Genomic DNA, 13,042 nt, shown 5'->3' on the forward strand with positions numbered 1-13,042 from the left:
TGGACACACACAGAAATGATAAAATCTCTCTTTTTCTCCCAGTAGAGCGATAGATGATAATCACTTCCTCCTTCTTTTTCTCTTACGGTGGCTTCACATTCCTGTGAGTGTGACATCATTAGACTGGCTGAGCGGAGACATCTTGTGTAACCTCACTGATGGGCTGGTGACAGTGTGACAGTGACGTGTGTGTGTTGTGGCCACAGCGCGCACACACACACACACACACACAATCGCCGTCCACTTCCCATTAGCAACAGGAAACCCCTTGAGTCATCCTGGAGTGGAGCAGAGCAGTGATTGTAAGGCAAACTGTTTCAATGAAATCATGTGTTGGAGGGCGACTGACAGCTGAAGTTGGCCAATTCAATGAAATTATGAAATGATGTTCTTAGGATGTTAAGGGGAAGTGAGCGGATCCTTTCACTGAAATTGTGCTGTTAAAGGTCTGAAGGGATACCTTGAATGGGTGACCTTTTCAGTGAAATGATGTTCTTGGCATATAGAGGGGATAGCTGGTAAAATCTGCCATTTTGATTAAATTATGTGCTCAGGGCATGAACAGAGGCGAGCTTGCAACGTTGATCATGCCATTGTAATTATGTTTTCAGGGGCTTTACTGTTTAAATGTAACTATGGTGTTAGGGTATGACGGGAGGCTACAATAAAGTCGACCATTTCAATGTAATTATATTATCTCAGGGTATGAGGTGGTTGGTGAAGTTGACAATTTCACTGAAATTCTGGTTTGAATTTTAAAGGACAAAGGGATGAATGAGAAACATTTAAATTATATTTTATTTGTTGGGTTTGAATGAGGGTTAGAGAGTAGCGCTGGCTTGTTCTGCAAAATGTGAAGGAAAGAGTACAAGCTAAGAGGCTGACCATTTCAGCTGAATTATTCAATTGAACTATTGACAAGACATGACTTATGTAAGCTTCTTGTATTCAGCTATTGGTCTACGACTTCTCAGAAGACTTTTTGGGGAAGTCTTTATGCTGAGCATGTGCCAATAAACTTTTCCCTTGGGTGGGGAAAATTGTTTTCAAAGAAACACTCTGGGGAATTATGTCTTGGTATGTTTTCAAGTGTAAAAATAATTACTGCTTATGTGCTGTAAAATCTGAGCAAAGCATACTGTGAGAATTGGGAGTGTGTCTCAAACTTAAATTGGGTTTCGATGAGAACAAATCATCTGAGTTGCCAAGAATCCGGTCACTCCAATCGCCCTAACTCTGACTCAACTCAGCAGATCAAAGAAATAGATTGGGATAACTAGAGAAGGAAGGCAGGAATTTACGGGCCAGACTACAGTCTGGAGTCCGTCCACATGAAACAATCCTCATCTCTGCTCCTGGTTTGATTGATTGTCCCTGAGGTCGGCTGGGGTTGTGAAAATATAGTGCATATTCAGTAGAGGTGGTTGTGGCTGTGTGATGACTAATCTTGGATGAGACCTCAACACTTGAGTTCGTGGAGTTCACAGTGTCTATGGGCCTATGTTAAGATCTAGTTCAGTGGACTACTGCAGTTTCATAAGACCTACGCTTGAATTCAGTCCGTCTTCCTCTTGTTCTAAAAGCAGCATTTACACCCTGAGGATAGAGCGTCAATCATTTCTCTTGTAGGTCTATAGTTAGATATGTATCCACTGGCCCACTTGTAATTACTACACTGAAATTTCACATCCACATTCATCAGCATTTGGAAAATTCCCTTATTTTTTCCCCTTTATCAGCTGTCAGAAGATACAATGGAAACTGTCTGACACCTACACATTTGGGAAACACAAGTTTAGCATTACAGTTCTACTTCAAAAGAATAAGTGGCAGTGGCCCGTGTAAAACCAATACAGGACAGATGCTTGATGTGAAACTTCTATGAATGCTGCTGTTGCACAGAGTACCATTACTTTCTTCTATCATCAAGTGACCTCTTCAGATACTGAGGGTGTGGGGTCAGTTCAGCTGTAATTACTATGGACATGTCTCGCCATTGGCCAGCAACACCAAGACAGTATATGTGTGAGCATGCGTACCTGTTTGTGTGTGTGTGTGTGTGTGTGTGTGTGTGTGTGTCTGAGTGTTGTGAGATGGCAGCTCAAGTGGAGAATAATTCACACCGGTGGCTGGCTGGCAGCCAGATCAGATTGAACTATTCTCAGAGCGGAGTGATCAATTCCCAGCCTCTCTTTACCACTGCTGGTGGTGAGTGAGTCAGCTAATTATACCAAGGGAGAGCATGACCTGAATAGTGTTTTCTTTCCTAGCTCACTAACGTAGGGATGCAGTCACACACACCTACACGGGGACATGTTGTGTACTGTATATACACACATATAAACACACCCACATCCACCATGAAGTACACAGCGGCTGACCAACGATATCATGCTACAACCTGCAGTCCGGCAACATAAACTCTTTTACACAAGCACAAGACATTGCCTACACATGGAGTATACTGTGACCTTTTGTAACAATGCCAAAATAAACTCTCAATCAAACATAGGCACAAATGGCTATATCCCATAGCAACACACACGCAAACACATTGTGTTAATCACAGCCAACAGAAATCAGCCCGTTTTACCAGTATACACCACAATTCTCTCTCATCACACACACGCGTCATACACATGCACAAGCCTAAGCCAAAACTTCCACATAGACACATCAGCTCCTGACTACCGTCCGATAACAATGAGCCTTTCGGCCTCCTGCACCTCTGCCGGCCATTCCCACAGTAACAGCTCATCCTGCTATTTGAACTCCTTAAAAAGAGAGAGAGGCTGCAGTGAGAAAGGAAACCTGTTCCAGTGCCGGCTCGGCAGCATGACAGGCACACGCACACACATCAGCGAGTTGGTGAGTCACCTTATTCGTAGGACGACCACTGCACAAAGAAAGAATGCAAGGCCTAAAAATAACAGCCATCATTCCTATGGAATCCGCAGCTCATCCTTGTTTGGACGGCCTGCAGAGACAGGTTCACATAACCTTTTTGAGTCAAGCTGAGCTGAGCTGGAATGACCTGGTTAAGTGTGTGACCTATTGTGGAAGGAACTGCGTCGGAATGTACAATGTGAAAAGAAATGGTTTGGAACAGCACGCTTCTGTTTGGCAGGAGGGGTTTGTGCAAAAGAGGGGTGATAATCAATTGTGTGTGCGTACAGGCGCATACACACACACACACACACACACACAGACACACACACACACACACACACACACACACACACACACAGACAGACCAGCTGGTGCTCTGTGCTTTGGTGAGCACTCAGTAAGCCTGTACACCATTGCTGTCGCTATGCTTGTTCAACTTATAGCAGTGAAAAGGAGACTCTTGCGCAACACACACAGTCACGCGTGCGCACACACACGCATATGCACATTCATAATTACCTCATGCTGCCATTGACACAGCTCATCAAGTGATCACCACAAATCTCAGGAATGTGTTTTCTAACTGACTTTTCATTCACTGTAGCCTTTCTAGTTCTTACATTCAAGTCTTGTGGAGCTGATTATCACTTTTTCAAGAAACATTGTGTAATTTTCAGACATTGCACTGTAATGTTACAGGATGGTTTGTTCTTTTTGTGGCAATACAATGAGTTTTAGCTCGGGATACAGTGTCTCTGGGACCCCAACTGTTATTATCTTGTTTACGGAACCGCTGGCATATTTTATGTGAATGCTTGTAGCCTTGCACTACTAAGGCTTTATGGGGGTGACTCATATCCACATAACAAACAAGCACAGCATGGGAAAATATCATGGTGATGTTGAGGCTGGAGTTTAGACTCGTACACTGAAGCCCTGTATTGGCTAGTTCACACTTCAGGCCTAACGTTTGGAGAGCAAACATTTTTAGCTCCCATACAGCTATTAGATTTGGAGAGATTGTTGCAACTGGTAATAAATTGTAATGGGAGCTGAACAATAGGTGTCTTAATGTTCAGCTCTCATTACCATTTATTACGAAAGCCGTAGAAACAGTTTCAAAGAATGTTAATAATTGTCTAAAACACGTGTTTGCTTTGATGAAAGAGCTATGATTAGTAGCAGATGATTTCCTTATTCCTCTCACGTGCTCTGGTTTCTCAGTATCAATAATTGCAAACCTACAGCGCACGGAGCATGAATTTGGAGTCATGACACCGTGACAAAAAAAAAAAGCTGTTGATGTTTGAACCATATGGCCATATAGTCTGCAGTGGAAGGTAATACAGCAGGCTGTTTCATCAGAGGCAAGCTGAGCTGGAGTCGCTGGCGTTAGAGGATTGCTCAATGGTTGTGTCACCAGGAGGCTGGACTGGTCGGGTGGAGTGCTGGAGCTCAGGACTCAGAGAAACATCACCGCGGCTCACTCTGCCTCTCTCTCTCTGTGTCAGACGGTCTCTCTGCTCGGGCTGTGAGGGATCGGGATTTTCTCACCAAAAAAAGTACACTGCGCTCTCACAGCCACGGGCATTCACTCTCCTGAAGGACTTGGGTTGGACTATTACCAAAACGCGAAAGAAAAAGAGGATTTTTTTTTTCACTGAATGAGCTAAATAAGTTTATACTTATATCACAATTATAAGGAGTCGAGAAATGGAACACGCGGTTTGCAGTTTATTTTAGCCAACAAAGGACACATCCTAAAACAAGTCAGGGTCGCGTTTCTGCTTTAATGGTAAATCGGTCAATCGGAATGAACTTGCAGTGGAGCAGCCCGGTACCGTGCATCCGCACCGGGAGAGTCGGACACAAGCGACTGGACTCAGACGATCAGCCGCTGGCCAAATGCGCCAGGCTGAGCGCCGAGTCGGGGGACGCGCCGGGACTCCTCGGCACCTCGCCCGGGTCCCCGGTGAGCCCCGGCCCCGTCACCGTCCCGGCGACCCACCAGGGACCGTCCAGGATAGGACCGTTTCTGCTTCTACCTCTGGCCGACCGGGAGGGCATGCACAGCGCGCTGAACACCGACACGGGAGATGAGCTAGTGTGCAAGGTATGCGCAAAACCCTCATTGTGCAATGTCTTTGAATGAATGGTGTTTCAAGACACCGTGTTGCTCAATAGCCTGTCTGACATGTCATCAGTATCTAGCCTAGTCTTTCACCAAATGTCATTCTGACACGAAAACTGTCACACGTTGCGTGATAACAGGCGTTCGGCTTCACGGTTCTTTCACAACCTGAACTAAATTAGGCTTTATGTTCATTTGAAAGGTGAGAGCGCTGAATGCATCGATGAGCGGTGGCTTATGCAGCAAACAACAACACTGTAGCCTACCTGGCGTGTTGAGGAAATGTCGCTACCTAACCCAGTCCACCTATCTTTGGCACTGTGGCTTCACACCCTGTCTGTCAACTCGGCTCATTTACATACACGTCACTGCGATACGCCACGCCACGACACACAAATATGCAAACATGTGAGAGGCAAAGGGAAAGAAAGCGGCCTATCATGATGAGGATCTGTTCTGATGAGCTGCGCTGATAGCGGCACAACACTCCAGTGTTCCAAAACCATTCATTTAACATGATAGACCTGCAGGCGGTAGGCTTTGTTGATTAATAAAGTTAATCGCTTCACACTTTTCTAATCCATTTGTTATGCTCTTGCAAAAGGGATAGATGGCGCCTTACTGAGCTGGAATCAAAACATATTCTTTGCTCTCAGCCAAATTTACATGGTTGTTACCTCAGATGATCATTAAGGCACATATTGACCGCCCCTGTGCACACTCTCTCTCTCTCTCCCTCCCTCTCCCTAATTTCCATCCTGCATCCCTGTCCCTCTCCCTCCTCTCCCTTCTCTCCCTCCTCTCACGAAGGTCTTTGACATGGGGGTTTACCAGGAAAAGATCCGAGCCTACGGCGTCCTACCGGCCCACAAGAATGTGGCCGGCATCAGGGACATCGTCCTTGGCGAACGCAAGGCCTACGTGTTCCTGGACAAGGACTTTGGGGACATGCACACCTTGGTGAAGGGCTGCCGCAGGCTGGACGAGGAGCAGGCCTCCAGGCTCTTCCGTCAGGTGGCGCAGGCCGTGGCGCACTGCCACCAGGCGGGCATCGTGCTGGGAGACCTCAAACTCCGCAAGTTCGTCTTCGCTGATGAGAAAAGGTGAGATGGGAGGGAATTTGGTTTCTCTTCTCATTCTTGGAAACAGACTGAAAACCTCACTGGATAATTTCAGTGTCAGTTGTCACTCAGATTACCCATTGGGAACGATAATCTACTGGAGACTGGAAGTTTTTCACATTGTTGCACCACCCTCTCATACCACAGAACTGCACACAGTACACTGTTTGACCTCTCCTTTACACATTGTGTAATACAGATGCTCAAGAGATTCCAGCTCTAATGGTATTAGTTATCTTGTTTTGGATGCTCATGAACCAAAAATCCACACAAATATTCTTTCTCTCATAGTCAGCCGCTTCAATTTGTTGTTGGTTGTTTTTAAACTGCAGTATAACCGATTGACTGCATATCATCAGCTAAGCATTAAGGTCTTGATGAGTTGAATGAGACTCAGCATTCGGGGGGATGTGCCAGTGAAGAGACAGAGCAAACATTGCAACAGCTGGTACACACAGTGTGTATACTGATCTGGGAACAGATAGAGTAGGTTCTGTACTTGTGGAGGTAGACTGCATGGATGCCCAGATTCTGTGGCCATCGGTCTGTCTCTCTTTCTCACTCTCCATGTCTCTATGTGTGTGTGTGTGTGTGTGTGTGTGTGTGTGTGTGTGTGTGCACGCGTGTTTATATGTGTGTGAATAAAGTGGGTGGTAGTTTGGCAGAGAAGCTAGACTCGGCTGGTGAATGAGACATTAATCCCTTTCTGCAGTCTATATCTTAGAATATGTTTATTACTCATTATTTATTAATACATTACATCATAACTATGCTGCAGAATAACTAAGCTTCTAACAGGGATTCATTCAAATACACTTTTATCCATCTAGCAGTCATTCAAAGCACTATCCTCTGGACTCATATACACACACACACACACACACACACACACGCACACACACATAAACACACCTCGATGCTTGTATCTCTGGGTACTACAGTCTGTTCAGGAAAACACACACAACCCCTGCTTACAAAACTATTTGTCACCTCTTTGCCCTTGCGTCAGTCTCTTTCCTGTAAGCGCCTGCTCATCCCGCACAGACACCCCCCCCCCAGCTTTCAAAAGACCTTTTTCATGGAGAGTTTCAACAGTAACATTCCCCAGCAGTGACCTCTGGGTTTGCAGGGTCACACTGGATGAATGAGAGCAGACAGGCAGTGAGAGAACTTGGAGTCGCTCGTGTCCCTCTGATAGCTATACGGCTGCAGAGCGATGAGTCACAGGGTATATGTGGAGAGAAGAGGGGGGGGGGGTAATGCATGTGTAGCTCATTTTCTTTCTTTGTGTGTATGTGTGTGTGTGTGTGTGTCTGCTCATGCATTCACATATGCGTGTGTGTGTGTGTGTGTGTGCTTACACATTCAAACCTATAAAACTACAGGGTGGGACCATTGCAAGCCAAAATGTTGTTATGCCTTGTTGCCTACAACTGTGATGTTATGCTGACCGGGTGTTAAGATTGCAACATTAATGCTGCTGGACTGACCCATAAGACCCACTTGACCCTGCAGTGGTGGGATGACCTGTGTTTTTTGACAGTGACATATCTTTGTACTATGAGTACAACTGATCCTACTATGATACCACCATGATGCTTTAAAAACAAAGCTGCAGGTTTTGCTGAGGATTGTAATTGGCTGTAACTGTATGACGACTGAAGAATGGAATTTGTTTGCATTCATTACCAAGCGAGACAATCAGTCTTGTGTACCTGTATTGCCATTTCTATCTAATCAGAGACTACACTTAATCTCATTTTGACATAATGTTTCACACAGACACAAGGGTCTTCTTCTGATTTCTTGAAATGCCATGAATCTACATTACCTCATTTATTCCATGATACATTCTTGCAAATTCGCAATCAGCCATCTTTCAAACCCCAACAATCAAGCCATGATGCAATGTCATACCCAACAATGCAGCGCTCGCGCCAGGGACAGAGGCAGTCACATTATATATGATAAATGCTATCTCCAGTCACAGACACAGTGCAGTTGGAAAGCCAGTTTGGGGAAGGTGACTAGCACTGTGAAGCATGCAGAGCTTCATTGCTGGGCCAGCCTTCCCATGCGTCACTGATGTGGCAACAGCCATTTGAGGGTAATTATGGGATGGCTGGCGCCGTGAGTGTGGGACCCAGGTGCAGATAGCCTCAGCAAGAGAAAGAGAGAGAGAGGAGGAAAAGGAGGAGAGAAGATATGTACTCTCAACAGGATGACTCACTCTCTCCACCCCTCTAACTCTCTCTGTTCTGTTTCTTTTCCTGTCTTCATCGCTCTCTCTCTCTCCTGATTTATCTCCACCATTCTCTTGCTGTTTAAATATCAATTGCTCTTCTTCTTGCTCCTTCTGCCTGTCACTCTCTTCATGCTCTCTCTCTCTCTCTCTGTATAACGCCCTGCTGATTTCTCTCTCTAGCCTTTCTGTCTGATCACTGAAGGTTTTCTCACAGAGTTGACCCTTAGAATGTGAGATGAAACACCACACTCCTGTGTGTGTGTGTGTGTGTGTGTGTGTGTTTGACTGGATAAGATCTCACTTGTGTGTTTGTGTCCTTGGGTCATTAACTCAGAGCAAATGTCCAAAGGGGCAAATTAAGTTTTTCCAGTTCAAAACACTGTATATCCGGTGTTGTGTAAAAATGAAAATTGAAGTGAAAATTTTCAACCCTCAGAAACAGAACAAATTTATGAAGCAAAGTTTCTAAGATGACCCATAACTCTTAACAGTAACTCATAATACACTTTATCTTTGTGCCTTCAATCATTTTGTAAGAGTAGGCATCATGTTTTTGAATATCTCACTCTACAAATACACACTCACACTCTTAGTTGCTCTTATGCTGGACTGGATGTACGCCCTACCATTAACATGGCTAAATATAGCAGTGTGTGTGTGTGTGTGTGCGTGTGTGTGTGTGTGTGTGTGTGGGGGGGGGGGGGGTGTATTTATATGTGTGTTTATGCGTTCATGTGTGCCAGGAAATCAGTGGAAATTTGCTTAGGCATTTATGCAGGCTAATTCTGAAACTGCATTCGCTGTTGTTCATTTAGGTCAAAGTAAGTTCACTGGTCTTGTGGCTGTGTGTGTGTGTGTGTGTGTGTGTGTATGTGTGTGTGTGTGTGTGTGTGTGTGTGTGTGTGTGTGTGTGTGTGTGTGTGTGTGTGTGTGTGTTTGTTGGTGTGACGGTCTTACAACATAAGGCTAAAGGACGCTTGTTTTTCCATGATGCAATTGGTGACTTAAGCTTAACAAATCTCTGAAATGTTTGACAGTATTGATACACACACACACACACACACACACACACGAGTACACACGGTTGCCTACTGAATCAAGGGATGAATCTTTGTGCTTTAGATGTTGTTGAACTTGTGAGATCTTGTGAGAACCTTATTTTCAGCAGAACAGCAATGTACAGAAGTACTAAAAAATGTAGATGTGGGGTGATAAACAGTTCTTAGGGACTACCAGCCTTGAGACACCTGATCATCTCATAGCTATATAAAACAAATTATATGTAGAATATTTTTGGGAAACCCTGGTTCTAACCAACACCACCCTCTTCCTTCACAGGACCCAGGTGAGGCTGGAAAGCCTCGAGGACTGCCGCGTCCTGGAGGACCCGCGTGACGACTCCATGTCCGACACCCACGGCTGCCCCGCCTACGTCAGCCCCGAGATCCTCAGCGGCTCCGCCCCTTACTCCGGCAAGATGGCCGACATGTGGAGCCTGGGGGTCATGCTGTACACCATGCTGGTGGGCCGCTATCCCTTCCACGACCCGGACCCCGCCACGCTGTTTTCCAAGATCCGCAGGGGCCAGTGTTGTTTGCCGGAGGGCTTGTCGCCGAAGGCCAAGTGTCTGCTGCAGAGCCTGCTGAGAAAAGAACCCTGGGAGAGACTCACGGCGGCCGAGCTGCTCGCTCACCCGTGGTTCCACCGGCCGCCAGCGTCACAGGAAGTGGCACCGGGTGAACAGGAAGTGAGCTCGGCAGAACAGATGGTGCCGTCCTTTGATGTGGAAGAGGACGATGATCTGTTCTGCTGACAGACTCGATTCGCCCGAGCGCTTCTGTCTGGCTGAGGGACCACACACACACACACACACACACACACACACACAGAAAAAAAAACAAATATTGCTATGAGGGATTCATTGTTTTGTTTTGTTTTTTTTACATTGGCACTTTTGAGAACCCCATTTGTGTACTGTTGTGTATCCACACACCCTCAAGCTTTCTACAAAACGTACTGTATTTTGTTGTCGTATATGTGTTACTTGCTAAGGGCATTGTTCACAATGATTATTCATTGTGTGTTTCTATATGTGTGTGTGTTTGAAATCATTTGGTGCTAAAAAAAATGTAACAAGGATTGAAAATTTGCCAGATTATGTTAACAAAATCATCTCTCCGGGCTACAAGGAGTGTGTCATAGAGAATGAACCTAAGGCATTAGGTTCCTCATGCTCTGTCCCCTGACTCCTAAGGATTCAGAAAGCATTAGATAAAGCAGGGGAGCGAGACGAGGAGACAGAGACGTCGGTCCTCTCCCTCTCTGACCAGGCTGGAGGCACCGCTGGCTGACTCACTGACCGGCTGCAGGGGAGAGACCTAACACAAGCTCAATGTCTCACAGCAGGCAGTGAGAAAGACGGTTAGCGTAGGATTCATGTGTCACGCTCGATGGGATGCTAAGAAGGTGTCCGACTGCCAAACTGGCACATTCTCAGCGAGGGGAGAGCGCTCACGCGTCTCACACCATGCGCAGGAGGTTGAGGGAGGCGGGATGTATCAGTGTAGAGGAGGAAGAGTTTGTCATACACACCAAACAGTAACCAGTAAGTGGTGTTAGGCCACATTTAAATCTTTCTCAGTGGCTAACAGAGAAGGATACACAAAAAATAATGCTATTAGGTTGCGCTGCAAAGAATAAATGAAACAAGATAAGATAGAAGCAAAGCACCAAAGTAGTTTTCCCTAACCTGACCTCCCCTTCAACTCTGAACACCCCAAAAACTGTTATATAGAAACTGAATATTTCACAAAAGGTTGCAAAGATGTAACCAGAAATGTTCTTTCCAGCAGAGCGCATCTCTCCAGGAAGTGTGTACCTTGCATCTGGCTGTAACAGGGTCACATGTCATGCCAGTGTCTGACGTTTCGATCAGCCACAGCAGCACTAACACTAATGTTTCTGGTTTAAAATATGATGTAAGGAGCAGATCTGGTTTCATGTCAAACACTTGGTCACATGCCTTTGCAGCAACAGAGATGGTTGAATGATCCTTTTGCCTGGAGGTGATTGATCAGACGTACAGTAGGATTCAAGTGAAACACTGAGAGAGTTGTGTGAAACGGTGCGTCCTGCTGGTACTATATGAATTATCTCTCAATCCAACACTGTGTATTTTTTTTTCCTTTTTTCAGAAATGTGGCACACATCACATGAAAGAACAGTCAAATCGGAAAGAGATAACAATTTTCTAAAAGTATGAAGACTTTTCAGTTGAGCAGTCGAACCTGTTTGTTCGTTTCTGTCAGGAACATTATGTGAAGCTCCGGCAGACCGGAGCTGAGTGTTGTGCCCGTATCACTGTGTTTCATAAACTGAATGGCTCTGAATCAGTCGCAGCCAGGCGGTATTTGATGTTGGTAGTCTGATGATGACTCAACACTTCAGCGTGTCTGTAGAGAATAGTCCTGACCTTGGCTCGAAGAATCTGTTCTGACTGTTTCACCTCTTTAATGGTACAATTTTTTTCTTCCTTTTTTACTTTGTTTGGCATAGAAAGCTGGGGATCCATGGAGACTAGTCATCATAGTCGGTGACAATGATGTGCCATGTTCTGAGAGATATTTTTATCTTGCATTGACAGGCGGATACAGCGTTTCTATGACGTTGGGCCTATTAGGCTACTATAGGTCTGCAACCGACTACTTCATTCTGTACAAATTGGGTTGATAACGGTACTATATCTGGCATATCTGAGAAGCGCTGTGCATTTAAAATCCCAGCCTCACAGTAGGCTAATAAAATTCCAATTGCAGTCCTTTAAACGTTTGCTCTCGTCTGCCTGGACGCCAGATGGGCAGGGGTTCGGACTTTTGTGGCGATCTAATTGGTTCCTCTGTGCCAGTTCTGCTCAATCACAGAAAAGTAATTTAATGGATTTCTTATTCTATTTCTGCTTCATACATGTAGAGTGAGTCACATTCATGTGACATGTAGAGTAAACTGACACGGGTGCACAAAGTTCATATTGCACTGTGAATTATGTATTTGTGACACAACCTAGAGGCTATTAGTCCACATGGGTTACACACAAAAGATATATTCATTGTACAAAACGTGTAAATATGTATATTTGAAATATGTGTGGAGATGTTGAATAAAGATCACAATTTTTCATATTCATTCATATGGGTTGTTTTTCCATGATTATTGCTTGTCTCTGTCTTTCTCGCTCAAACACACTCATGCACACACACACACACACACATACAATCCTTGCAAACACCTGCACATTACACAGTTCAACTGCATGCCTTGAAGGGTTTTCTGGAAGAATTCTCTCCACACAGCTCTTCATCATTGTGAGGGGAAAAATACATTTCCACATTTTCCTCAGCACTTTCAATTTAATCTTTACAAGGGTAAAAAAAAATGCGGTGAAAGTATCTCTCTGTCTCTCTCTCTCTGCCTCCGACCGTTTACTCTTCGCTGACCTTTGCGTAATGTAACATTTAACTCCTCAAACACACAAATGTCAATAGTGGGTCAGTGTCTTTTCCCGGAATACGCAAGGGGCAGCATATACACTGTCCTCTTTCTCTTTCCTTGGCTTCAGGAGTAACTGGTGCCACTTAAATTCAGCTCATCACACGTCAC

The 13,042-nt window shown here is 45.1% G+C and overlaps 1 protein-coding gene across 1 annotated transcript; it reads left to right on the forward strand.

Moving 5' to 3' along the window:
• The first annotated feature begins 4,391 nt into the window (after window positions 1–4,391).
• Window positions 4,392–12,558, forward strand: trib1 (tribbles pseudokinase 1). The gene is made up of 3 exons (XM_071522020.1): window positions 4,392–5,002; window positions 5,831–6,123; window positions 9,725–12,558. Exons 1-3 carry the CDS (start codon window positions 4,682–4,684, stop codon window positions 10,197–10,199), a joined length of 1,089 nt encoding a protein of 362 aa, XP_071378121.1. The 5' UTR covers window positions 4,392–4,681; the 3' UTR covers window positions 10,200–12,558.
• The last annotated feature ends 484 nt before the right edge of the window (window positions 12,559–13,042 follow it).

The sequence above is a fragment of the Centroberyx affinis genome, unplaced genomic scaffold (assembly GCF_046629955.1).
Source record: "Centroberyx affinis isolate AG114_WGS23_722 - 3 ecotype Tasmania unplaced genomic scaffold, CSIRO-AGI_Caff_v1 ptg000949l_1, whole genome shotgun sequence".
Lineage (NCBI taxonomy): Eukaryota > Metazoa > Chordata > Actinopteri > Beryciformes > Berycidae > Centroberyx > Centroberyx affinis.